Here is a 27,713-nt window from a genome sequence, read left to right on the forward strand (position 1 = left end):
TACTGCACTGTATACCAAAACCATCTGACAAAATATACATCCTTAATTGTGCTAGCTTCCAACTAGCACAATCTCAGGGGTAAAAAAGAAGCAGGAGATACTTAAATTCATGAGGAAATTCCCATAACTGAAGTGAACCCATGAGGAGAACAACCTGCCAAAAGGAATATTTTGATTAAGGGAAATAGGATACAAACCATATAGCAAAGGATTGGACAACAGCAGTGCAGGGAAGATGCCAGGTTTGGCTTTCTGGGCCTAGGAAAACCAATTAGTGATTTCCACAGCATTCATTACATTTCATTAAATTAAATCCATGCACAGACTCCCCCACTGACTGCTTGCACGCCAGGATTATTTGAAGTTTGTAAGTAATTCAAAACGTAATTAGGAAATCTCCTAATGATTCCTCATGTGTCACAGTGGGATACTCTCCACTCATCTCCAGTCTCTTCATTGATGCAGTGACTGCCAGCAGCCAGTCTCAAAGGGATATGGAACAGCTGAGGGAGGAGGACCTGGACAGGCTGCCTCTTCCACTGTATGTCAGACAATGTTAAAGCACTTTTCAAAAGCAAATGGGATGCATCTGATCTATGGACACCCAAACATTGCTATGAATGCTAATGCTGGAGTATGGGAATTCTTTAAAGGCATCTTGAAAAATTATGTAGATTCCAGAGAGCTCTCAAAAGTATAATATAGTATTTTTCATCTTAAAAAACCCCAATAGAATTCTTTTCTTGATGCAGCAAACACTTGAAATAAACGGTTCTCCTTCCCCCTTTCCTGAAACACAATGCAGCAGTGGCCAAATACAAAAGAGCAAAAGCAAATTCAGAGAGACAATCTTACACCACTCAACATGGAAAATGATGGCCCTTTAAAGAGTGGAATATATTACCAGTGAAGACCTATGTTAGAAGACCTCCTGTCTCCCAATAGAAACAACAGATGTACAAGTGGTAGGGTCCTGGTTTAGAAAAAGCATAGTTGTTGTTATATCCCCTGTTGCAAAGACCTGCAAATTAATGCATGTTCCCCTCCCCAAGGGTACTTTTTCTAAAACCTGTGTTTTAAGCGGCCCAGCATCTAACCTGCTCCAAAACATCAATGGGAGGATACAAGGATTTGAAACATAGTGTTCATCTCTTCCACCCTTACTGCTTTGGGGGTTTTTGCCCTTTGTTGATAAGGAACAGAACATCTTGCAATTAGTCTCACAACACTAACTCCTGTAACCATTTCTTAAGGTCCTTGGGAAGATAGCTGTTTTACAAAACAGGGGAACATAGGCATGGAGAAGGTAACGCTGAGGAGCTGTGAAAAATCACTGAGAACCCCAGCAGTGCTACATCACCAATTAACAGAGCTTCAGGCAGAAGGGAGAGTTAGGAAACATCTTCAGGAGACACAAGAAGGAGTGGAAAGGCTCTTGATCCATAGGGATTTCATGGTTATATGCTGAGACTTTGCAGCAGTAGGAGGTAACTCTAAAAGAATGAAGCCCTGCGTTTCAAATTCTGCAGTAAAGAAGTGCCTGTCAGGTTGTTTGCTCTGTATATTATAAACAAAGTTGAATTTCTTAATCCAGGGATAAATGTTCATCCTGTATCCCTTATGTTTACATGTCAATATTGTCAAAATTCACCCCAAACTGTCTTACAAGTTACTGTACTATCCTTGTTAAATACAAAGGAAGCTGATATGAAATAAGGTAGGAAAGCTAATTATCCCTTTGGAAAATGTAATGAACGTTCATAACTCGAGAAAACAAAACCAGTGCTGTCAATTGAACGACTGGATAAGGCTTGGTAGGGACATTAACCCTTTTCTCTTCTTTCACTTCAACATATGAAACACAACTGACTTTGAAGAAGCCCACTTCTTTGCCTAAACCTACAACAGAGCCAAACACAAGCCAGACTTAAAAGCCCAATCTACTCTGCTTCCCCAAAGACAGAAACCCAACAAAATGATTGCATGTTTTTTACGTACTGATTTGTCACCCACCAATCAGGATCATTGGCCGGTTTTTCATCTGGGAAATGTTAAACATGCCTAGAAATGAAATAAGGAACATGTAAAAATTCTGGCTTTTTAGTTTATAAGTCATGCATCTGGTTTACATATTTAGTTTTCTATTCTTCACAGTGCTATTCTATTCTTCACCTACATGCTAGGAAAAACAAAGCTCAATAAAGACTAAGGGAACTGGATAAGGGGGAATCTAGGCTGGTATATATTTAAAACCATAGCTGCCAGATTCTCCAGGCATCCAGCTGCTATGGGTCTATCACACTATAGAACCCTTTCCCAGAAAGCTTTCCATAATGTGAATTACAGTCTACTTACTACAGAATTCAAAGAACTTGAGACTATCTTGTTTCTCAACAATAGTGTTTGACTGTACTAGTTCTATAGAGAAGTTGCTAATAAGTGTTCCAGTTCAAGGAAGTTCAATCATGGAAGGTCTCAGGGACAAAACTAAGATTAACACAAACTGGAAGAAGAAGACAGTGTCAGGTAAATGCTGCTGACAGCAGAATGCCTTTAGTACACTTTTGCCCCCCTGATCCCTGCTTTCCCAAATCAGAAATTAATAAATAAATGCTCTAAAAGTAAAGGAACCAATCCCTCCACCTCTTCCCCTGTGTTTACATGGCACTATTTCTTCTGGGTCAGACCAATGTAATTTGCAAGTTGGTCTTTAAAAGCTACATTTAAATTTGTTTTACACATTATGAAAAAAGGGGAAACCCAACTGTTATTAATCTGTCAGAATCTGCAAAAGAACAAAATGGCCAAAGCGTATTTTTACTGTAAAGGGGACTAATCCACGAGGATAAAGCCAGTTCATACACAAGAGGTCAGCATTCCCAGCTGCAGCCAGATTACAAAAATACAGTTAGGTTCAGATGTGACTGTTTATATTAATACAAATTCAGATAAGACTAATACAGACTGAGGATGTGGCTGCATCATCACGGACCTAGTGTACCTTCTGCAGAGTACTAGATTAGCACTACAAGTTTCTGCATACTCAGAGATTTGTCACTTCTAGAAACATGTTAATGCACCAGCTGGATTGACAGCTCAATTTATCTTTAGCATCTCTTTTACCGCAAAGTAATTTTAAGTAAAAAAGGAATCCAGTACAACTGCGTAGGTTTACACTTTGTTGTTGTTGTCGTGAGCAGTCGTATTTGCATTTCTTTGAGGACAAAAGTCAGTCTCAAAGTCTTTTAGACAGTCCAGGTTGTGACTCACATAGAAGGTTACAAGTACCAGGACATTTTTTTCCTTTAGTCATTGCTGTTATTTCTCACTTACAACAAACATACCAGCATGCTGTTTCTTTTTTCTGCCCACTGCTGCTCCAATGATTTGAACCAATTCTTCCTCTGAGGCACCAGACCGTAGGTGATCCCTCAAGGACACTTCTGAATTCCCAAAAAGGCACACCTGCAGCCAACCCAAGGAAACAGAGAAGGAGAAATGAGGAAGAATAAAATAAATCGCTTTTAAAAGTATTTCGTACTAACCTCAAAGTTAAGAGCTTTGAAGAGGCCTATTCTATTGAAGGGAACATTTATGGAGATTGTTTTCTTTATCTCTCCTCATGTCCACACACAGACAGCCTGGGATGTTTATGCAACCTAAACTCATTGGGCCTTCAGGCTGCCTTGGTCATCTGACATTCAACAGCAGCACAGCTGTTGTCAATATCAGGTGACAATACATAAGTGCCAATTTTTAATTGAAAACTTTAATTTTCCCCCAGAAACTGCCAGTGCAACGTGGCAGGAAATGGTTATCCCTCCCCTTTCTACAATCATTGAGCAAATGTACAGGCTGCTCTTGAAGGAGAATAGTTGCAAGATGTTTGGGAAACAAGACACACAATCCTTGTGGAACACAAAAGCCAAGCCCTCACAGCCGCTTGGATCCCTTTTTTAATGGGAAATCATCTGCTTGTCACATGTTAAGGATGATTTTGAATCAAAGATTAGAATAAATGTTTATATTTACCGATCTTGCAACCATGTTTTACAACTACAGTTAACTATGGTAGCAAAACAGAGAAACCAAAAGAAAGTGATGTAAATCTCCCTAATAGCCTTACAAGATGGAACAAGAATACATACAGGATAAATAAACAAGAGTTAGCTGGTAATAATTATATGTCTTTACATCTCAGCTACTTTTACGAGATGAATTTCAACACTGTTTTCACTGCAAGAAAGCAAAGAAAGTCCTGTCTTACTACCAACCTTTAGGTTCCCATCTGCTGTTATCCTCAGCCGATTGCAGGATCCACAGAAGTGCTCTGACATGGAGGTGATAAAGCTGATTTGTCCCTGAAAATGTGGCACCTTGTAACTCTAAAGAAATTTGAGAGGAGAAAACAAAGGAGAGTCAAATACAGACTCCTAATTTTTATAGCTGCACTGGTCCAAAGACTAGAAGACATTTTAACACATAATTTTTTTAGTTCCCAAGTCATATGAAAGACACACAAAAAAAAGGCAAAGTCCATTTCAGGGATTCCAGTCTATTCTGCCCCGCTCCTGGAAATTTCCAAATTTGTTAAATGATTGCTTTTGTAGTTATAGACTAACAAGTGATGCCAGTAGGCAGCATGTCACTCAGGCAGCAGCCATGAGCTAGAAACCATTCATGTGACACTACATATTCACTGAACAACTGTTCCATTGGGCATGTAAATGTGCAGTCATAGACAGACAAAAGTTTCAAAAGCTGCAAATACAGGATACGGGCCTGGCAGTTCTTTATATCTGACCAAGGCATCTAGGAAACACATTGTATTTCTAAAGGTAAAAACTTTGACTAGAATTTAATGAGTGTCAAACCACATGAAGGCAGCTTGACAAAAACACCAGAGTTACTACACTCGGTATTTTTTACATTGTCAAATATCAGTGCCAAACATGAGAGAATCAGGGCATCTGGAGCAGGAAAAGAATGGGAGCATGTTTCATGTGTCCTTTGTCCAACCCCACCTTGGCTGTGCTGGAAGTTTCACAGGGTAGCTTCTCCAATTCAGGCCATCGCTGTTTAATTGTATCAAGCATTTCTTTGTAGCTCACCATCTTCTTGAAGTTCCATTTATTGCCTAGAATTAACAAAACCAGCATAACTTTAGACAGTGGTTTTTATTTTTTTTAATTAGCGGAGAACCACCTTCACATTCTCTACAAATCTTGTTTTTTTCCCTGTAGGTGTCTCAGCACCAACTAATCCTGCTACTAATCCTTCTCCAGCTCATCCAGGGAAGAAGATATGATGCAAAAGTTACAACATAAAACTTCAGGCAATTCCTAATTCCTCAAAAGAATTTATCAAAACTTCCAGAGACAAGTCCATGTGGCGAATAACCACCAAACAGATTCACCTCTGCCCAAGGCACACTCCATGCCACGAAGACCCTCAAAGCAGGATTACTTACCATCAAAGGGCATGTATTCTATGAACCGCACATCAAGGGGCAGATCCTTTGTGAAATCCACAAAGTCCAGCAGTTCATCCTCATTCAAGCCTCGCATCACCACACAGTTTACCTGCAGGTAAAGCAGACACCTGGAATTAGTGAGCAGGGTATGACTTTCTTCCTACTTGCATAAGGTTTCGCAGTCCTTGTGGAAGGCAACATAGATAGAAATAATGTTTATTTTATTTTGGAAAATAAAAATGATGAGAGAGATTGGCAGGATTGTAATGGTATGGATAATAATTTCTGCCTAACTTGTCAAAATTTTTACTCCAACCTAACTAAAGTTGTTACAGTTGCCTTGCTAAATGGAAAACTAATAAAAAAGCTACATAACCCAAGCAGTCTTGCTCACCTAAGGTATGGCAGCATTTACTATTTAAAATGACAACACCACTCCCCAGTTCTACGCTATGTGCTTCCGTAAAAGAACTGGCAAGTTACCTCCTATAGCACTCTCCATGGCAGATCATCAGCAAATTCCCTAGACTGGGAAGTGTTCACAGTGCACTCTAAAGTGATAGGCTGAGGGATGACTAACTCTGCATTCTTCCAAAAAAGATGTTAAGACTTAGTTTTCCATACATTCCTCATAAACAATATTTACATTGGATCCTCAGGTCCTCTGTACTTTATCTGAAAAACAGCTAGCTGTGGAGTTGCTAAAACACTTTTGTTAGCGAGGCAGCCTGTTACGTCCAAACATCAGTTCTTAAGTGCTTTCAGGAAAGCCTAAACCAAGTTTAACATCAGATGTTTTTCATAGCTCTGTAGCCTAAACTGCTTATATAATAGAACTTCCAAAGCACTGGTGAAATTGAAGGGAACCACAGCTGCAGAACTGCAAACAGCTGACTTAGGGTGGAGTTTCATGTCAGAGTGAATCTGATCTACCTGCACCCTCAAAGAAGGGGTCGCTTTCCCTTGCTCTCACACTAGCACTCATAATAGTCTGCTATAAGAACCTAAAGGAGATAAACCAGGAGAAAATTAATATCTTTTTGCAGGACAGTTCCTGCCTATTAACTCCCCTGGCCAGGTTCACTGCTGAGTCAGACAAGTGCCAATTCAACAGAGGGCAGGAGGAGGCAAGTACAGAGGAGGACCATCCTGTAGCCTGCAGCAAAGCCATCAGTAGGCTGAGGCAGTATGAACCTGTACCCTCAGCTGCACAAGGAGATGAATTTTCCTTGTTACTTCTGTATGTGATCTTTAATCTACTAAATTTTTTCTCCAGTTTTACCAAAAATTATTCACAGGATGGGGTGGAATATAATAAATTCCTCATGAGGTAAACTGTATGTATAGTAAAACACAACAGTTTCAGAGTAAATAAACACTGGCTTTACCTTAACAGGACGATAGCCAAGTTCAGTGGCTTTGTGGATTCCTTCCATCACCTTGTGAAAACCTAAAATACAAAAAGAATAAAATATAATTTTCTGTGTTTAAAACCAGAATGCAAAAGGAGGTTATTAAGTACAAGACAAAGAGACGACAAATAAAAACTAATGTGATTCAGTAGACAGGGCTGCAAGTAGGAAGAGCTGCAAATAAATAGACTTCAATTATATATACACCCTAACCTCACAATCCTCAAAGACTATCAGTGTTACTGTGCTCAGGTCACCAAGATCAATATTTAACTGATATTCGAGTAATCAACAATATTGGTATGATTTTTGCATCTTTGTATATCCATGTATTACCAGCATGTAATTCTCCACTTCCCTATACATCAGCTTTCCTTGTGTTACGTTCTTCTTAAAGGGAGTGGAAAGAATTTATGAACTGCCTCCAGATGTAATGAAGAAGTAATAAATGAATGTTTATTTTATAGTAATGGCTCAAGTGTCTTTGCTACAATGGCAGAATCTCACTGTTCTGTATCAGACAGCAATATTACTAAGCGAATTTTAACAGGATTTTTATAAAGTATATATGGAGTGGAGTGGGTTTAGGAACTAACAAAAGCCCCTTGATTCCTGTTCAACCCTGGCTACAGATGTAATTGGCTTCCCAAAGCCACTGACTAACCATTAGTGTGAAGATCACAGGCAGCACTTAATAGGATCATCATTTTTATGACTAAATATGGGCAATTAGTGAGGAAAACGTGGCAGGGATTAGAGCATTTAGGAAAGCAATTCAGTTGGCCTTTGGCCCTCCAAAACAAATGAAAGATGTCAAAAACTACAGTGACTTCAAGGAATGAAATGCTCAGCTTCATCCTACCATTTAGTGGCCTGCACCTGTCAGCCTCATTCAGACACAAAGATACAATTGACTCAGGGTAAGTATCTTCACCCCTACATTTACCTCAAAGTTGGAAGAAAAATAAAGCAACAACCGCAGTTTTGAAATTGCAAAGTGTTTTAGGAAAGCCTCTTAATCATCTCATTCAAACTACCTCTTCTGTCAGCTCTGTTTAAAGTTAAAACCTTCCATAAGGGATAGCAGTTTTAGACTTGACATATTATTCCTTCCCTGCCGCACTCATCAGCTGGTGGAGAACAAAGGTGAATAGTAGCAAGAATGAGAGAGCAAACTACTGATCTCTGGGTACACAGTGGGTGAGCTCAGCTGCTAACACTATGTTTGTAAATGTCTCTTCTACCCTGTCCGTTTCTAGACTAAGTTCTGTTCCTGTTCTACACATGAAACTCAAGTATGAAAGACTGATCACTGCATGACACTAAGCTCCTTTTTCGAAAGCTGTAGTCTTCAACAGCAAAAACTTTCCACGTGCTAGTAAGAGGGCAAAATGTTCCAGAAGTTTGTGCTGACAATCCCTGTGCTGTTCCTAGTCATATGTTTTTCTGCATAGGTCCATCACCCTCCTTTCTCTATCTATTATCTACTGGAAACTCAGATTCTCTAGTGAAGAGATCATACCTTCATTATTCTGTAGATATTTAGCCGAAACAAGCAATAACTCAACAGTATTCTGTGCATACTTAATATTGAATGAGTTTAAAGTCAGAAAAAAAAAAGAGACAAAAATTTCATTTAATTGCTCTCTGGCTGGTAAAGACATTATAAAGCGTGGACACAGCAAAGCAGAAGATATAATTCTTTTATAAGCCAGTCCTTATGCTAGTCCTGGCTGCAAAAAGAGAAGTGAAGAGCAAAGAGAAGACAGTGAAACAACTCTCGTAAGCAACTGTTTGAAGTTATGACTTGTCACCCTTCTCAATCATCACCTACTCATGCATGTGCCCAGGAAGTTTGCAGCACCTCTGGTAGATCTCATCCAATTAAGCAAGTTCGCAGGTGGAATGTGGCAACAGAGATAATGATACACTGCTGTAAGAACAACCAAGAGCCACAGATGGGATCAAAGGCCTCTGCAACTGCTCAGAAGATCTGATGTGTGACATCAGGATTGCAGAAAGGTGAAACTGAACGTAACTAAAAAGGCCAGGAAGCAAATACTGGCAAGCCACAGATGAAAAACTCCACATGTCTGAAACCTCTCATGTTTGGGCTCAGCTCACTGTAGAGGTATGGAATGGGATTACAGCTTGCAATGCATCTAACTCGATGTCCTTCCCAGTTCTGCCTCTTACCTCCTGCCATGCTAGCACATGAGTGCAGTTTAGAACACTCAAAAATCTCTACAAGCAAACAAAAAATTAAGCTGCTCTGAATAACAACTATGAACTTATTTCCACTAAAATACTTTTGGGGCAGGGTGATTATATAAAACAAAAATTTATTGCAGTAAAAAATTAAAAACCTGTTACTGCATTTCATATTTTGATGTTAATGCTCTTCTGTTTTTTCTTTATGAAAAGCTGTGAGGAGTTCATTTGTATTGCCATGCTTATTGAAATATCCCTTCTAAATCAAAGCTCTTCTGTGGCAATGGAACAACAAAAAGAATAAACCCAAATAATTTCAAAATATTAGAGAAAAATGAATACTAGATGTCATTGTATTGGGAAACATTGTCAAGTCTCAAAAGTTTGCTAAGTTTTTGTTTGACATTTCAAAATTACAACCTTTCTCCTCTTCTACCCTATGAAAAATTTCAGTGTTTTCATCATATTAGATTTCTTCTGAAATCAGAGCTTTGGCCAGCTTTAAAGGACAGAGAACCCATGCAGAACAATCCTATGTGGAACAACACTTCCCACTATTTAATCCTTACAGGAAGGAAGACTTCAGGCCAACATTTAATGATACAATTACAGTACAATATTTTCTCATTTTCCTTGTACTGAACAAAAAAAAAATACACAGGCCATGAAACAGGTTAGACTGGCTACCTGCAAGAAAGCACTTTTCATTTCTTCATTCCTTAGAATATGGTAGGTGGGGACAGGTAGAAATATTATAATCCTTTAACGTGCTTTCATGTATCAGTGAAATCTCTAGTGATCTCAGTCATTTCCTCTATCCCGACCATTTGGAAATAAGAGCAGATGTAATGCAGGGCACTTGCACCAAAGATACATATTTTCAGTTTCTTCTTAAAACCCTAGAATGATTCTCCAGTGGAGCAGAAAAATTAATTCCAAGTTTGTTGAGTTCCTGAAAAACTCCATAATCAGATGACATCTTTACTTTCCAGAGAAGTTGCCAGCCTGTAGGAGTACAAGACCAGGAATCCCTCTCACCTTAACAGAGCTATATCTTGTTGCCTCAGGAATTGCCACAGGAGACAGGGTAGCACAGTAGGGCAGGCACTTTATTCTCTGCTCATTCCATACTTGGAAATCTCCTATTAAATAAAAACCCTCAAGAAAAAAGAACACAATAAAAAAGTATTTTTACATAATTTCAGCCCTTAACCTTAACAAAAGGAAAAAACCCCAAAACTCAGTGTTACTATTTTTACCTTGTCTCCACTTAAAAAAAAGGTATCTGTGATTTGGAGACTTTATTCTCCTCTTTAAAAATAATGAGTAATAGAAACTTCCCTGTTCATTGTCTAAGTTGTTCAGTTGAGCAATTTCTCCCTTTGTTGTTAAGGATCTTTTTTATTTAAGGGAGAAAGAGGGGAAGAGAACGTTTATACAAATAAAAATTACCTGCTTCTTCTAATAACTTTTAGTTTACTTTATAAAAAGACCATTCCTAAGAGCTTCCAATCAGATATGGAGAGCTGTGACCTTATAATTCAGGAAGCTGGAGACTTAGGTTTGCCCCTTCAGTAGCAAAAGAAGGGCTTGTTTCTAACGAATGTCAAGTTCTGGGTAATATTCAAAAACCATTCAAATGCAGAGAGCAGAAGGAAAGAATACAGTCAAACACCTGCCTGTGATTAGATACTACCAGATAGCACTCTGGGAGCCAACTGTGCCATGAAACAACCAGATTAATGCAATAGCCTACACTGGAAGAATAATGCTCCAGCCAGATTTATGACAGGAACAGATTTCTGCATCATGATATAGAAACCTGAAGTAGTGCTCCCAGAGAGACTAGACAAGGACACTTTTCTGCACCTGCCAGCAGAACTTCGGTTTGATAGCAGAGTGATTCAAATGTTGACATTACTTCTCAGCATTCCAGATTTACTACATCCCTACATCTATCTTAGGCTGTTGCACCATCTGGTGGCTACTTAGAGATTTTGTTAGAATTAGTTCACAGACCACTGAAGTTACATTATGAGACTGAAAAAGAATGATACAAGATCAAATCAGTTTTGGTTTGGAAGAAAGCCCAACCATGAAGCTGAACTCCATGATGAGCTTTAGAATTCATTTAAACAAGAATCTATAACATTGGGCCCATCCAAGCATTTTTGAAACTTCATTTGGAATTACTTGCTTAGGCGGAAAGAAGCTACAAAACCAGCAGCCCTCCTCAAATTACATCAGGCATGGTTTATATTTATTCCTATTAAACAGTAGTGGAGATAGGGAACATGATTAACCATGAGTGAGACCACTGCTAGTACACCCAAATAAAACTTCCAGAAACTGCTGCTACTTGTGACAAGAAGTTCAGTTCCTGTGGCATCTTAGTCCCCAGCTGCTATAGCAGGTACATCTGGTTTTGTGAACAGTATTAAAGAAGGACAGCACACAAGACCAACACAAGATTTGGAGAGTCCTCTTGAGATCTATGACTAACTAGTCATATTGCCAGCTACTACTGGTAGCTGTATTCACAGTCCCACTGGCTGTGGTGAGTTGAGCATCTACTACTCCACCAGCTCCAACTGAAGGGGCTCTACCTGCCTAAGCATTGTAGAAAGAAGGAAAAAGAGTCACTATTGAATAAGCTAGTATAGACTACTTTTCCTAGCCTCAGAATGATAGCAATTCACTCCCCTCACAAAGTAACTGAGTGTGAAAGATATACCAGACAACTCTACATTCTTGATGTTAATAACACAGCTGCCTTAGAAGACAAGTTTGTACCTTTCCTTCGGACAATGAACTCAAATTTAGCTGGGACCAAAGTATCCAGGCTAATGTTAATGGCATTCAGGCCTGCCTCCTTCAGTCGGGGCAGCAGTCTTGTTAAGTTAATCCCGTTGGTTGTGACAGCAATGGTTTTCAGCCCTTCTAACTTGTACAGTTGACCTAAGAAATAAAAAGTAAAAAGAACACTTTAAATAAAGGTAATTTAACTGTAAGTTACACAGAAAACCCTAAAGATTTGTGAAACAAAGAGAAAAGTATCTCTGAGAATGTGAAGAAAACTTGGACACTTTGATGCTTCAGCCTTCCAGCAATATTGTTTTAAGACAACCATTTTCACACAAATCCATTTCAGAAGGTATGAGAGTGGTTTACTGCACATGAAACTGGTGATAAAGTTTTGTTTTATCAAAATGCACACTAATTTTGTTCTCCATTTCTTAGCTAGCTACTTTATCTTTGAAGTAAGGCCTTTGATTTTATGTACCTTCTTTTCCTCCTCTAGCTTTACAAAATTAATTTTATGTTCTGCCATGATAATAAACAGCAAGTCACCCCTTTCACACCTGACACCTGAACCAGCTGTGCTCATTTAGCAACATTTATTCTACAATGCTTTACCAAAAACCAGTTCTAACCCAGAGGTACCTGCCAGCAGTGACTTTAAACTTCTGAAAGAAATATCACAAACAGTTCTAACTAAATAGAAAAAGGTCAACATATTAGACTGTTATAGAGCATCCAAGGCAATGACATCCAAGGGTCAAAATACTTGCACTTGACAACCAAAATATTTCCATTACCCACAGAGATAGCCAAGCCAACTGGAGGGCACTTATGCAAGATATTACAAAATGGCTAATGGAAGAAAACTGCATAAGAAACAGTTAATATCATGTGATTAAGATTTAGAACATAGCTGCCTCCTCATTAGCCAAATGCAGAAATCCCTGGCATACCAGATCTCCAGAGGGCAGGCTTTCAAACCTCCAGTTATCAGTACGAAAACAAGTAAGAAAAAATCCTTATAAACAACTTGCAGAAGCAGAGCCACAGCAAAGTACTTTTTCCCTACTTCCCTCTCTCATAGCCTCCACCCTAATTATTTAATAAATATTTGAAGAACTGGTACTCTTGAGGCAGCTGTAATTACAGCACAAATATCTCATAGTTCCTTCTTCCCTCACTATTTCACTTCTATTTGTTCATGGTGATAAGGGCTTTACTTCTGCTTTATCTCATTTCCCACCTGTTCTCAACACAGTCACCCTAAGCCTGGCTCAGAACTCTGGAATGGAACAAGCCAGGTCAAAGCAAAGATGCTGAAGTTTACAGCAGCAGCATTCTGCAACATGATTAAGGCATTTGGAACCTGAGGTTGTCAGAAAAGAGCAACCTTTACCAAGAAATGTTTTTTTTCCTGGCATTCACCTCTCAAAATCCTCCCAAGTGACAATAACTTTGGCCCCATTTTGCCAAAGATTATTTAACACTAGCTCTCCCTAGCAGCCTAGTCTTTGTGAGAGCATAGTGTACAAGCAGCCAGAGGATAGTGCAGGAACATCACTGTTTTTGTTTATAGTCTCAAAATACACAGAATGCTCAACCTCAGAACAGAGAAAAAAAGACTAGGTGCCACACAGGTTTCATTGCTAGAAATGCAAAATGCATAAAGGTATTGAATAAAAGTAATGTCATGCTGCTGCCTAAAATGGAAAAATTAAAAATAGAACCATCTGATTAGGTCAGCTCAGGAAGCAGCTGTTATCCCCATATCTTCCTCCTCATCAGACAAGACAACATACAGGATGAGGCACTGGAAATACACTAATACGAAACCACTTGTAGTAACAAATCAGACAGAAGCCAACTGAGAAAAAATAGAGATGGAGGTTTAACACTATCACCAACGAGTTAAAAAGGACCAGTTAGTACACTCTACTGAGTATAACACTCAGAGGGTCTTGGTTTCTTGGCTTGTTGACCCCTAATTTCAAAAGGTATTAAAGAGACTTCCTAACTTTGTAACTCTCCTTGTATCTGTAATAAATCTATTTGCTGACCTTTGGTCACTGCTTTAGCACCAATCAGCACAAGCAAAGGCAACTGATAAAGACTACCAAATAGAGAAGGAAAGAGAACAGTTGCTATAATTCCAGAACATGAAACTAAAAGATTGTATATCATGCTCAAGCCACCAAATAAACTCTTTTACATTTACTTCTCCATTTAGGATCAGGAGCATCCTCTTAAAAAGACAAGTTTTTTACATATTCTCCTTCTCTTTAAGTGCACTTTTCCTGACTGAGTCCAGAAAAGGTATTTGTATCTCCTAATATATGAACTAACAAGTCTACCCTATACCACTTCACTCTTGAAATGTGTGTTGCTATAAAAAGTCATCCAGTCATCCCTCCTCCACCCTATGGAAAATGATTTTGTCAGTGGAGATGTGTACTTCTCAGACTATTAATAATAAACAGCTATCACATAGTTTATATCTGATGCTTATTTATACTTTTGAGTATCCCAAAGGAGATGGAGTCTATATTCCACTATCAGGAAAGTCTCAAACATATGTTTTCAGCAGTCCCCAGGACATAATTTAGTTTTCAGCAAGGGTTAGTTGCTGACTCATAGTTGATATATGTGCATGCAGTAAAAGATTTTAAATGAGCTAAAGAACTGTAGCAGCTCACTGAATAACTTGGTCTCCTACAGTAGCTCCAAATCACATTTGTGCAACAAAAACCCCTTGAATGTGACTATTAGAAAAAATTGGTAATAGTAATCCAGCATTAGTATTTTTGACCTTTACAGATATTTCACAGACTGTTTATGGTTGAGAGAAAGGCTGGCTGATAACAAACCTAACTTAAATCTCCACCCCATTCAGCACCTGAGATATTGTAGTCAGCTTTTATAAACCACCTGGAAAACCAGATTAACTCTATCCAAACCCAAAGCAGTACCTTATGCTAAAATGGCTTCAATAAAGGTGCTTTACTCAAATTCTGCAGAAGACATTTTTGGGCTGGTTTTAGCTTCCATGAGTTTTCCCATAGTTGTTACATTGATCGATTTAGTTTTGAGACTTTTATCTTGATACCAAACGTGGGCACCATAGTGTAAGACCAAAGTCTGAGAAGTCAGGAAGTGTTTATAGACCTAATTTGCCAATTTTCAATAGGTCTTAAAATAACCAGCCAGGCTAATACAAATTCATGGCAGAATGAATTAATGCAATGATCACAATTCTTTTGACATCCATTAAAATGATCACTAGGAATCTGTCAAAGTTCAGCTGTGAACAGGAATACAGGCAAACAACGAAAACCCATTGATTCAAAAAGTCCCATCTCCCTCTTTTGCGGACAAAAGTAAGCTTTTGAGAATTCTATAATTGGAGTAATACAAACCAGGAAGATTTCTATCCTTCCAATACCAATACTTCAGAACTGCAGCAATGCAATAATTGTTTTGCAGTGACCTGACTACTCCACTTAGATCATCAACATCAGAGTAGCTTTCTTGAGTACAAAAAGCCATCAGCTACCACTGATAAAGAAAAATTGTGCATACACTAGGAAAGAAAGTTCTACACTGAGCTGATTACATTGTTGATCTCAACTCACTTTCATGTCAATATTATATACCAGACTGTAAAGCTTTATTGTATTTTAAATTGCAACCTATTTTAGAAATGTGGCTTCCTTTTATAGGAGCCAATAATTATACCTATTATCACCTGAAATGGGGAATGCCTTCTTGAAAGAACCATGTCTCTCAAAAGGCACATAGCTCTCTCAATACTAAATAAAAAATAACCTGTCATGAGTGGGCAAAATGTCCTACAAAGACATTCCAGAGTTTCAAAAAGATTAAGTTAGTGCAGTTCCATGACTCCTCACAATCAAGGTTCAAGACCCAAGCCAGCTTGCTCCAGCCATACTGTCTTGGTTTGAGATAAGCAACTGCCAACCCCCCCCAAGCACAGAGAGAAAAGCCTCCCTCCTAACACCAGGGAAAGGGAGGAAAAGAGAGGAGAAAGAAAAAAAAAACACCTCAAACCACATTTATACTAAAACTACATATATTTTTCACAGAAAGAAAGAGACAATTAGAAGAGAGTACAAATATACACTCACACAAGTCTGCAACACACAACAAATTCCCCACTTCTTAATGAACACACAAATTCTACTGTCCTAACTACACATCACTTAAGAAAAACCTTATTCCCCAGGGAGACAAACTCAAGCAGAAAGGAGAGACCCAGAACAACACATTTTACTTTCCTGAGATACCCTGTGAGCCAGTGGTGGGCCTGGTCCTCTCCATCCCCCCTGGGGCAGCATCGTACGTCCTCCCAAGAGGAAGGCTGAGAAGCGACTGCCTTAACCACTCCCACACTGGTTCCTACTTCCCTGGAGATGATGTCATAATGTGGTATGGAATACAAAGTTAATGGCTAGAAGAGGTCAGCTGTTAGCTCAGCCCAGCTCAAGTCAGCTGACAGCTTCAGCCTAGTCCAAACTTCAGAGCCCAAATCTAGGCCCACCTAGGTGAACCCATAACACATACCTTTTTCAGCTATAAATAGATCAGTTCTACATACTAATGCTTTGGAAAAGACCATAAAGGTCTTCCAAATCCTGAAAAAGAACAGAGGCAGTAATCAACTGTTTTCTGCACCAAAGCCGTCTTTATCGATAGTCAATTTCTCTTCTGTTGAGACCTTCATCTTCCATATTAACCCTGTCTTGTATTCAGTATTTATGAGAGTATACCTTCAGAAACAGACTTGTTCAGTTGTCTACAATACACCAAAGTGCACCCACCTACATAGCCTTAATCTAATACATTGACACCATATGAAGTTATTCCACTTTTTGTAACATACAAGACTCTGGACAGAGCAAAAAAGCACCTGGCTCAAGAAAAAAAACAGGCACAGTCAGTCAACACAATATCAATCAAAGGAGACAGACTTCTAAAAATTACCCAATAATTTACCTTCCATTGAAGTAATAGTCTTCATCAATAGCTGTAAAAACAAATGCATTTCCACCATTCCTTATTAAACACAGACAAGTAAGTGACATCTGTTATCAAGGTAACAAAACAAACCCTGAAAAAACAAACACACCTCAAAATCAAAAAGACAGCTTGTTTTATTAGTAATAACATATCAATTGTTCCTCCCCAGTGAGGACCTGGTCATATTACTTATTGCTTTTTCACCCTAAGGCTGCAGTATTGCAAGGTACTCTAGTAGATGTTGAATATGAAGACAACACTAAGTTCAGTGGTTGCAATATAAAGAAATATAAATTCTATTCAAGCAGTAAAGCAGAACTGGAAGTTTTCTCAAAGGAACTATCTTGCGCTGTACAATATTGGGGAAAAGCACCATCAGCAATGTATAATTATTCTTCAAGTTGCTGGACTGTATTAGTAGATAGCTATAAGTGTAATTCTTGGATCAATATGCAGCAAGTCAATATGAACAAACTGTACCAATTTGGAACTCACCTACAATATCAACCACATCAGGACGGATAAGTGGCTCTCCACCTGTCAGTCGGATCTTGTCCACACCTTCTTTTACAAACAGTCTGGCTAGGGTGATTATCTCCTGAGCAGTTAGTAGCTCTGATTTAGGAGTCAGCTTCACACCTTCCTCGGGCATACAGTACTGGCCTGAAACAAAGATTACAGGTCATGGAGTTAAAAAACAACCAGCAACAATTAATCTAATATTGATGGACAAAATGCACCAAGTGCAGCTGTCTTTAATGGATGTCAAATCACCAATTTTGCAAAACCTTACAAGCTATCTCCTAACAATTTCCTGGTTTTCTTCAGAAGAAAACTCAAGGTTCATTTGATATGTCTCAAAATTATAATGGATCCACTTTGAAGAAAAAGCTGATCTTATTTCTATCTAATATGCATGCAAACACAAGACACCAAATTCAATTGGCAAACACTGGGACATCACCACAAACTTTGCAGATGCAATTGTGGTAATACCGAGGTATGAGCTCTCCCACTTATAACACACTCTAGGTATGCCATACAAGCATCATTATCCAAACCACACCAAGTTTGACAAAAGACCTGCCACTCCCACCTGTCTGGCAGATCCCTGGGCTTCTTCCTGGTTCACCATCCCACCAGCAGCTCAGCCCCAAATTAGTTTCTTTCTGTACTTTACTGTTACTTTGTGAAGACAAGAAACAGTACAAGGCCAACACAGCAATAATACCCTAACTCAGGCCTTGGCCTTTGCACAATATGGACATAAGGGCTTTGTTCAAGGACCCCAGCAGACACTTACACCTCAGGTTGCATTTCTCAGTCAAAGAAATTCTCAAGTAATTGTGCTGACGCCCAAAGCTGTCTGTCAAAAAAGCAGAGAAGGGAGCAGCATGTTCCAGTAGAAAGTGTCCTCTTTCTGAGCTCTGCAATTCCTGTAACGAGAACATGCAAGCATTAAATATTTGAATAGTCAGCATGTCAAAGTTGCTGTATAAATATTAATATCCTCAACTGATAATTATTATTCCATTTTTCCCCACAAGGAAAGCTGCACAAGAAAAATCAATGACTAGTCTTTAAGGTCAAAACTGGCCATTTATTGACTAAGTTTCACACTCTACTTAATTTTATGGAACTGTTCTACAATTTTCCCTGTGCATTTTAAGATTCAGCCTCTTTGCCACAGGTGCTTCAGGCTTTCTGTGCAGAATAAGAGGCATTTTTTTTCAACTGCCTGTCTCTTTACTTTCCAAAATCAATGATTCAGGACCACCCAATCTCACTACAGCCCTTGGGTAAATGAAATCATATAGAAAGGGCTCTCCCTGCACTTCAGCACAAGAGAACTAGAAGTCGACAAAACACTGCATCTCTTTTTGTGTTCCTACCAACTTTCATGTGCAAGACATAACACCTTGTTAACATAAAAACAGAATTATTGCTATGTAAAACTACATTTCATGATGTCTGTTTCATCAAGATTTCCAACAAGGTCTTCCTGCCTAAATCCATATAAAAGAGTACTCCCAAAAAGCTTGTCTCAGTTAAAAGATCATAAATAATACAGAGCATGGTGCAACTAGACGAGAAGCATATGATTCTGACACCTCTCCAACCGGCATTAAAAAAAATCAGAATTTTAATAATGTCTTTATTAACTGTCATGAAGTGAATACTAAAAGGGATTTCTATTAACAATTTTGTTTGGTTGGGGTTTCTTTTAAACATAACGTAACACATTCTAGAGCAACACAATTTTTAGGAAGTATGAGTATTTTCCCTCTAGAATGAGGGCATAGGAAGGTTGTGGGCCTGCTGGAGTGAGACCAGATGAGGCCACAAAGATGCTCAGAGGGTTGGAGCACCTCTGCTGTGAAAACAGGCTGAGAGAGCTGTGTTTGCTCAGCCTGTGGAAAAGAAGGCTCCATCCAGGGAGACCTTACAGCAGCTTTCAATATCTAAAGGGGGCTACAAGAAAGCTGTAGAGGGCATGGAGCACAAGGGCATGGAGTGATAGGATATGGGAAAATGGCTTCAAACTGAAAGAGAGTAGATTTAGATATTAGGAAGAAATTCTTTACTGTGAGGATGGTGAGGCACTGGAACAGGTTGCCCAGAGACATTATGGATGCCCCATCTCTGGAAGTGTTGGATGGGCTTTGATTGAGCTGGTGTAGTTGAAGGTGTACCTGCCCATGGCAGACAGTTCAAACTACACAATCTTTAATGTCCCTTCCAACCCAAATCATTCTATGATTCTACAATCACATTAAGTGTTAAAATAAATATCCCGAATTAGGAGCTACAAACAAATACAGTTCAAGTTTATACCACATAACTTAAAAACATCAGTACCATCAATGCCAGAAGACTGTTGGTTATAGCAAGGTCTAAACACAGCGAGTCCTGTTGCCTTTAGCCCATGACTTTCAAATTACTATGCTATATCTCTCTTTTTCTATACCTGTAAAGCACAGCTGAAACCACTCTGCTACTTCTGGAAAACATTTTGATACCTTAAGTAAAACATACCATAAGTGAACCAACTCTTATCAAAGGACTGCAGAAAAGCAAAAGTTTACCAACATATTTTAATCAGTTGGTGTACACTTGTTTCAGGCACTACATACAAACATTTACAAACAACATAACCCAAACCCTGCCAAGTCTTTTCATCTACTATATCACAGTTAAATTAACATTTTATAAGAGGGCAATTTAATAACTCATAGAGACTAGCTGTCTAGCATCACAAAACAAAACAGAGAAAAATAATTAAAGGAACCACATTCACTGAGTCCTTGTTAGTTAACCACACACAGGCATCTAATAATCAGCCAAGAAAACTAGGAGAAAGCTAAACTTCTGGACATAGCACACACAAAACCATTTCTGTGTACATGGTTCACAAAGTTAAAGCGTGTTTGTGTGTGTGAATCAGTTGCAGAATTGTGCCTCAAACCAAGATCATACTGACTTGTCTTGATAGGCTGCAGTAGGCAAAGGATTAAAAAAAATTTGACATAAACTTAAGATGTACAATGAGGAAACAGATAAAATGACACATTAATGGGTATTCAATATGCTTACTAAGCAAAAATCACGACTTACATCTACTGAGAAATAGACCTATGAAATCTCCAGACATACTAAAATCAGCATGTATGGGATGATGCCAAGGGACTGGGCAGAAACACACATGGCCACAGCCATCAGCTCCCTGGCTCTGGTCATCGCTAGGAAGCACAGGAGTTAACGCTGCACAGTACTCCGAGACAGCCCTTGCAAGAAATCTGTAAAAGGCCAGCTAAACAGTTGAAAACACAGGTATGCTTCCTCAAAACACTTTATTCTGAAAACATTTGTAGGAAAGATCTGTGGGTGGGTGGAAGACAGAGAGACCCTCAGTGACCAAATCAGCCAGATAGGAGAGGTTATCTGGGGAGAGACCCAACTTCAGCCACTAGCAGCTGCAGGAATTTTGTTCCCAGCTGTGCTGCTGCTAAACTTACAAGCAGGAGCAGTCACTGTTGGCAGCACTATTTTATTGCACTAACCTTTAAACAATCCACTCTAATTCTTGATGTAAACAGCTTTGGGATAAACTAAGATCTCTAAAAACATCCATGGCTGGAAAAAATAAAGGAGATACAAAGTGGCTATTTCAAAGCCCAGAAAGCATCTGTTTACCCCTGTTAACACTGTAGTAACAGTTTCCATGCAATGGCTTTTCTGCCAGAAGAAAGCAATCCCTTTCAGTAGCAGCGGCCACAACAGCGCAGGGGTATAGGACGCAAGGCCAACCTTCCCAAGGCCTGGCCTTCTCTCCCTGCAGCACCAAAGGTGGCAACGGAAACCCCTCTGCAGCCACCCTCACATGTGTTCTTTCATCTCTCCCTTCTTCAGCAACTCAAAAAATCCCAAGTTGGGAATCCCTTGCTTTGATAGCAATGCTGGCTCTGTTCCACTTATTGTAAGGGTTTCTGAGAATATAAGCAGGGTTAAATCAAAGAGGCCAGAAAAATATCCAGACTTCATTTCTGCTTCTTCCCCAGATAGAAAACTCATCCCTGAACAGACTAAATCTAAAGATACTATAAATCTGCCGAACTCAGGAAAAAACACAACACAGAAGTATTTTGCTTTTGAAAACTATTCTGCTTTCTAGCCTGGTTGGATTTCTGACACTCTCCTATAATTTTGGAAAGGTGTTTCACATTTGACAGGGAAAGTACTACCACGCTTATTAAAATTATCTGAATCCTTTTTGTGGGAGTCCTCCTCTTCTGTTTCTTTCTCAATAACTCGTTGCATCTTTTTCAGGATCAGGCTTCCTTACTCACTCCTCTTGAAGACAGAACAGCACAAACCTCCTCTCTCCTGGTTTTATAGTGTGCATTACAGTAACAGAAAGAAGTGAAAAGATGTCCTCCCTGACATAAAGGCAGCAACAGAGGGAGACTTTAATGCTTGTATATAACGGAAGCCAAAACTGCATACTTGTAAGGACACTAATATGCTTAAAACAATTTCCTGTTTCCAGGAAGGAGCCACCACTGGAATGGGATGCAGGAGACCATTCTGCTCCTGGTCTGCCACCCATCCACCTGCTTGGCTGTTACAGGCAAGGAAATAAAAGCAGTAACACTGCCGTTCATTAATTACTCTAAAGTCAACTGTTAAGAAGCACCATTAAAAGAACAGGCACTCAGCAGGCAGTTGGTGTCAATAAACTTTGGTTTTTATTGGAAGTAACTAACATTTGCTCTCTTGCTGCAATGTACTGGGGGTAAGAATGGGGAAAAGAAAAATGTTTTCCAAAGCTACTAGAACCTCTTTCCATCAGCTTCTTGTGTACAGAGATGGGCTTGTCTGGGAGGGAAGAATGACTGGAGACAGAATTTTTAAGTTGTTATTTCAGTGTCTGTCCCATTTGATGTCAGCACGGAGGAATTAGGAAACACCCATAAGGAATTCAATAGCAACAGCTTGAGCTCCAGCAGAGGTGGATCCTGTATTACCAAAACTGCCACTGCACCCGGCACTGATTTATATTTTTATCTATACCACAGGAAAGGCCAAATATCAGAGATGGAAACTCAGCTGCCTTCCTGGGAACTTCGGGCAAGGATGAAACATTCTCTGAGGTTTTCGTGTAAGTAGGATTTTCTGAAGGGGAGGAATAGGTTGAGGTTCAATCTGGTCACTTGCAGCCTGTGTGAGAGCTATTGGAGCAGGAAGGAAGCAAAAGCTGCTGGTTACAGTTCCCAGGCTACAAGAAAAGGGCTATTCAGTTCCCTGAAGTACAAAAAGGTGGATGGTTGTTGGTATTTTAACATATCAATGCCCAATCACATAACTTTTTCACTCAAAAGCGATGGTTCATAAGTCCCCACTCCCCTCTCTGCATAGTTGACAGGAGACACTTTTGCACATTGGAGCAGTACGCCTTGTCACAGAGTGTGCTTTAACTGATCCATGAAAAGAAACCAGGTTCACTATCTGGGCGGTCAATCACATGTTCTGTACTAGTACTGAAAGAATGAGAGCTTAGATGACTGCACCTAGCAGCTATATTTTGACAAGCTGTCAACCCTTCAGACCTGCCAATTCACCTGTGATTTCCAGGAGAACTCTTGTAACAATGCAGCAAAATTGGAAGCTGTCACCAGAGCTATCAATACCCACCAGGGACACCACAAACTGACAGATACTAGAAAGGCTCCATTAAATACAAGGGGACAGAGAACAGAACTCTTATCTATTAATCAAGCTGAAGATCAAGTACCATCCTTGATCTACTCTTCCACCTTCACCTCATCCCATGATATTTGTGCACCATGAAACAGTAATGCTTGCCAACACTTCTGCACAGGCCTCAGGGACTACCACAGCCTGTGTACCAGTTACACTGTTAGTGTTGCTCCTGGCACCCACTGGCACTATCAGCTCCTGCAATCTTGCTGGGTTTGTGCACCAGTGCTGCCGCCTCAGTGTAGCACCTACAGTTGCTGCAGCAGCATCACAGACACAACTCAACTAAAGCTCTTCTCTTTTGTGCCTCACCTTTAGTATCTCAGTCTGTAGGGAAGCAGTGACATAATGTCCTTGGTTCAACCTGAAACTTAGACAACCGCAGAGGCTGAAAAAGGTCTAAGTAGGCCAAGTGCCAGAATGAGGTCTAAGCTGAGAATTCCAAGACAAATGTTTGTCTGAGGGCTCAGCAGCTGCTGCCCAACAGCTGACCCTAAACAGCAGGCTACAGTTGTGGGTGCTGGCACAGTGAGCACTGCCCAGGGACTGCAACCTGCAAAACAGAGCGTCAGCATACAGAGTTTCAGTCATGACTGGTTGACAACAAGGGGCATATGAGGTCTTTCTGGGCAAGCTGGGCTTTCTGCTTTATCCCAGCTGTGAAGACTTCATTGTAGCCACAGAAAATTTTGAGTGGTTGCGTTTGGATTACAGTGTCTGCATATGCATATGGAGAAAGCTGAAAGTAAAATTTTGTATCAAGACCTGTACTGGACACACTATATCTAGAGCAGGATTAAAAAAAAAAAAAAGCTAATTTTCTTAGCATTATTGCTCCCAAGCCTATCTTAAGAGTTCTCTCATCTTCCTTCTTTGTTTAAAATGCTGGTGGTTTTGCATGTAAATTTCCAGCTTACAATAAAATAAAAAATAAGAAAATAAATATAAATTAGTTTTTTTTAGCCTACTGGAAAATACACAGTTTCGTAGTTAGAAATTTTAAATCAAAAATATAATTTGGACATATATCATCATGCATACAAGATAACAAGGATGGCATCAGACTGTCTTTGTTAACTGTGAATTAGTAAAAAAAAAAAACCCAACAAACAAACAAAACAAAACCGACCCAAATCCACGCTTGCTCAACAACCAACCAACCATGAAAATGCTTTCAGAGTGCTTATTGCTACCTGCCCTTTTCTGGACTTAGAAAATTAAATTCTACCCTGTGCAAATCTGAGACTGAAAACTGTATCTTTAACACTAAGATACAAACAAGCAAATTGTTCGCCACACAGTAGCAGTACAGCAGCTGTACCCACGCTGCTGTTTGTAACCTAACTTAAAGACTTACAGTGGATGGCCTTGGCCACAACCTTTCAGCTGTTTCTTAAAGCTCCTGAGTTATGTGACTCTTCCTTCCACAGCTGGAATGACCATTTTAGAAGGGGCTCTTCTGCATTTTGCACTCACTCTACCCCTGAAATCTCGTGAAACTAAAGGGAACCCATGACTACTTTCAGCTCCAACACAGAAGACAGTCAAACAGATTCCACAATCGTTTTGAATGTTTGATCCTCTTATGTTTGAAAGCACATTTCGCTGTCCTCTATGGCTGCATCACTAATTGCTCCTCTCTAGAGATGAATCCCAGGAGAGACTGAGAAGAGAAAGGAGCACTGAGTATATTAACTGTAGAGCTGCTAAGTTTACAGTGTCTGTGTTTTTGCATTAGCTTGCTTCTTGGGCCCTGCAGGGCATGAGCCAATAGTACCCTGGCACACTTGTCACAGTTACTATGCCACAAACACATATCACCCATCCTGTTCTTCCAGCCACTGTGGCTTTTGTCCCCTAAGGGAGTAGGGCTTTTCAGAGACATATGTTGCAACCAAGCTCTCTCAAAGGTATTCCCGAATATTTGTTAGGGCCACCCGATCTATAGGAAGTTGTGAAATGTAATTCTAATCCGACTTTATAAAAACATTCATGGCTTAGGAAAAACAAGCAAACCCACCAACCAAATTCAATAACCTTTCTAGATTTCTGAGTTAAGCAAGCATTCAATAAGGCAACACACAATACATTTGGCTTCCTGTAAATAAGGAAGTGGCAGTGAATGCATTCAATTCTGGCGACACAGAGTCTGTCACTAGTAGCTTTAGTTTATTTTCTGCTTGTTAAAGCCAGCCATGCAATTGCAAGTAACTCAATAAGTCATGTCCCAGCTGGGACTACTCTGCGTGTCATGCCCTATTTCTGCTAGAGAGTCACAGAACCTTTGATTTTCCCTGCAGGTTTTTCTCTTGCATTTGGACACCAAGAGACCGAATCCACCTGGGGGACCGAGAGCAAAACCGGCAGGAGCTGTATCTGGGCAACACCGGTGCTGGTTTTGCGCCAGCAGCAGAACAAACATGTCCAGCGCGGAGCTCGTGTGACTACGGGAGCACAACCACCGACAGCTGCCGAAACACTTGGGTTCGACCTGGGCTGATCAAACTCCTTTGTGTAATCTCCCCTTTGACTGGGCAGAGCACAGAACTGGCTCGGTCCATGGGACTGGGTGTCCTACGTACTTCTAAAGGGTGACATTTCAACCAAGGAGGGACACAGAATTATGTATTACTACACGGTTTGTTGACTCTTCCCTCCCCCCTACACATAACCAGGTCATGTTCGCCGCACAAACCACCGGGCAGTCCGGGACAGGTTGCAAAATTGTAAGGACAGGCTGCATTCCTACAAGACAGGCGGTGCCCAGAACCCCTGCCCGCCCCGCCGGGGCAGCCACGGCCCCCACAGGTGCCCCTCGCGAACTGCGCTGTCCTAAGGACAAGGCATCGATCCCAAACGCGACGTCCGGTTGCGCGGCACAGCACGGCGCAGCATAGCATAGCATAGCATAGCATAGCATAGCATAGCATAGCATAGCATAGCATAGCATAGCATAGCACGGAATGGCATGGCATGGCGCAGCATAGCACGGAATGGCATGGCATGGCATAGCATAGCACGGCATGGGATGGCACGGCATAGCATAGCACGGAATCGCATGGCATGGCATGGCATCGCATAGCACGGCATGGGATGGCACAGCATAGCATAGCATAGCACGGCATGGGATGGCACGGCATAGCATAGCACGGAATCGCATGGCATAGGATGGCATAGCATGGCACGGCATAGCATAGCACGGAATCGCATGGCATGGCATGGCATAGCATAGCACGGAATCGCACGGCATGGCATGGCATAGCATGGCACGGCATGGCTTAGCACAGCACAGCATAGCATAGCATAGCATAGCATAGCATAGCACAGCACGGCTCGGCTCGGCTCGGCTCGCGCCCGTCCCCTCCACGCCCCCTCACCTGCGCGGCCGCGGGGGCCCTGGCGCGCGCCCCGGTGCTGCAGGCGCGGCGCGCGGCCGCCCCGCGCGCCCCCCGCACGAGCCGCCCCCACGCCGCCGCCGCCGCCATACGGCTCTTCCACGGGGGGATCCGCCGCCGCCGCCGCCGCCAGCCCCGCGCCGTCACGAGGGGAGGGCGGGAGGGCAGCGGCCAATCAGAACGGCGCTGGAGCCGCGCGGCACGCCGGAAGTTGTAGTCCGCTACGCCTCGGCGATGTGGTTCGTCGCGGGTCCCCCGCCAGCGGCCTGTCCGCCTGGGACAGCGGCCCCGGGAGTTCACAGAGTAACAGAATAGGATGAGGTGGAAGGGACCCACAAGGATCATCGAATCCGACCTTTAGCCCTGTACAGGACAGCCCCGAAATTCACACCATGTCCTCGAGAGTATCATCCAAAAGCCTCTTAAACTCTGTCAGGCCTGGTGCTGTGACTGCATCCCTGGGGAGCCTGTTCCAGTGCCCAAACGCGGTCAAGGAGAAGAACTGTTACTGCAAATCGGCAAATAAGAAACCCTTGAAAAACAATTAGTGAGCATTAGTGGACAGGCATTCCTTTATTATCAGCACTGGACACACAGGGTTGCTCCTCTAATTGTGTGTGTGCCCTGATCTTGGCTCAGCATAGCTAATTTTTACTTACAATTTTGCATATTCGGTAAATGTCTTACATATTCACTTATGAGGTTCATACGTATGTTAATTAGTCCTAAGAAGTTCTTCCAAAGTCCTTGTTTGGTCACTACGGAGTCTTCTGGTGGCCTCATAGTGGTCTCTGGTGAATGTTTGGAGCTTGAACTTTCCTTGAACTTGTCTGTTGCACTGCGTGTTCACAGCTGGTTATAAAGCCCTTTGTTCAGCTTCTCTTATCCAAAACCTGGATACTTATGTTGCCACTACTTTAACTAAAGGATTCAGAAACTTGCTTATTCAGCAACTATAACAAAAACTTACCTTGTAAAGGCTGAAAGAAAATTACTAAATTATGGAGAATTATTGATCTTCTTATTTTTACGTTGTAAATTCTGGTGGAAAATTACTGAATAATGGAGCATTATTGCTTGCAGAACCTCTTTCTAGTATCCAACCTAAACCTCTCCTGATACAACTTC

The 27,713-nt window shown here is 40.8% G+C and overlaps 1 protein-coding gene across 4 annotated transcripts in view; it reads right to left on the minus strand.

Annotated features, from left to right (window-relative positions):
• MOCS1 (molybdenum cofactor synthesis 1) overlaps window positions 1-26,729 on the minus strand; it is a 32,331-nt gene extending 5,602 nt beyond the window's left edge. Inside the window, exons 1-10 of one of the 4 annotated variants that reach the window (XM_071576881.1) lie at window positions 26,568-26,728; window positions 18,236-18,368; window positions 17,428-17,595; window positions 11,890-12,054; window positions 6,862-6,923; window positions 5,471-5,582; window positions 5,025-5,137; window positions 4,275-4,385; window positions 3,345-3,465; window positions 2,014-2,061 (exon numbers count right to left, since the gene is read on the minus strand). In XM_071576881.1, the coding sequence (XP_071432982.1) occupies window positions 2,014-2,061; window positions 3,345-3,465; window positions 4,275-4,385; window positions 5,025-5,137; window positions 5,471-5,582; window positions 6,862-6,923; window positions 11,890-12,054; window positions 17,428-17,595; window positions 18,236-18,368; window positions 26,568-26,675 (1,141 nt within the window). In that variant the 5' untranslated portion in view covers window positions 26,676-26,728. Of the gene's footprint in view, window positions 1-1,998; window positions 2,062-3,344; window positions 3,466-4,274; window positions 4,386-5,024; window positions 5,138-5,470; window positions 5,583-6,861; window positions 6,924-11,889; window positions 12,055-16,908; window positions 17,009-17,427; window positions 17,596-18,235; window positions 18,369-26,567 lie in introns of those variants that run through there. The other 3 variants (XM_071576907.1, XM_071576890.1, XM_071576899.1) reach the window with 3 other exon arrangements.
• Between the last annotated feature and the right edge of the window lie 984 nt (window positions 26,730-27,713).

Source organism: Pithys albifrons, chromosome 2 (genome assembly GCF_047495875.1).
Source record: "Pithys albifrons albifrons isolate INPA30051 chromosome 2, PitAlb_v1, whole genome shotgun sequence".
In the NCBI taxonomy this organism is placed as follows: domain Eukaryota; kingdom Metazoa; phylum Chordata; class Aves; order Passeriformes; family Thamnophilidae; genus Pithys; species Pithys albifrons.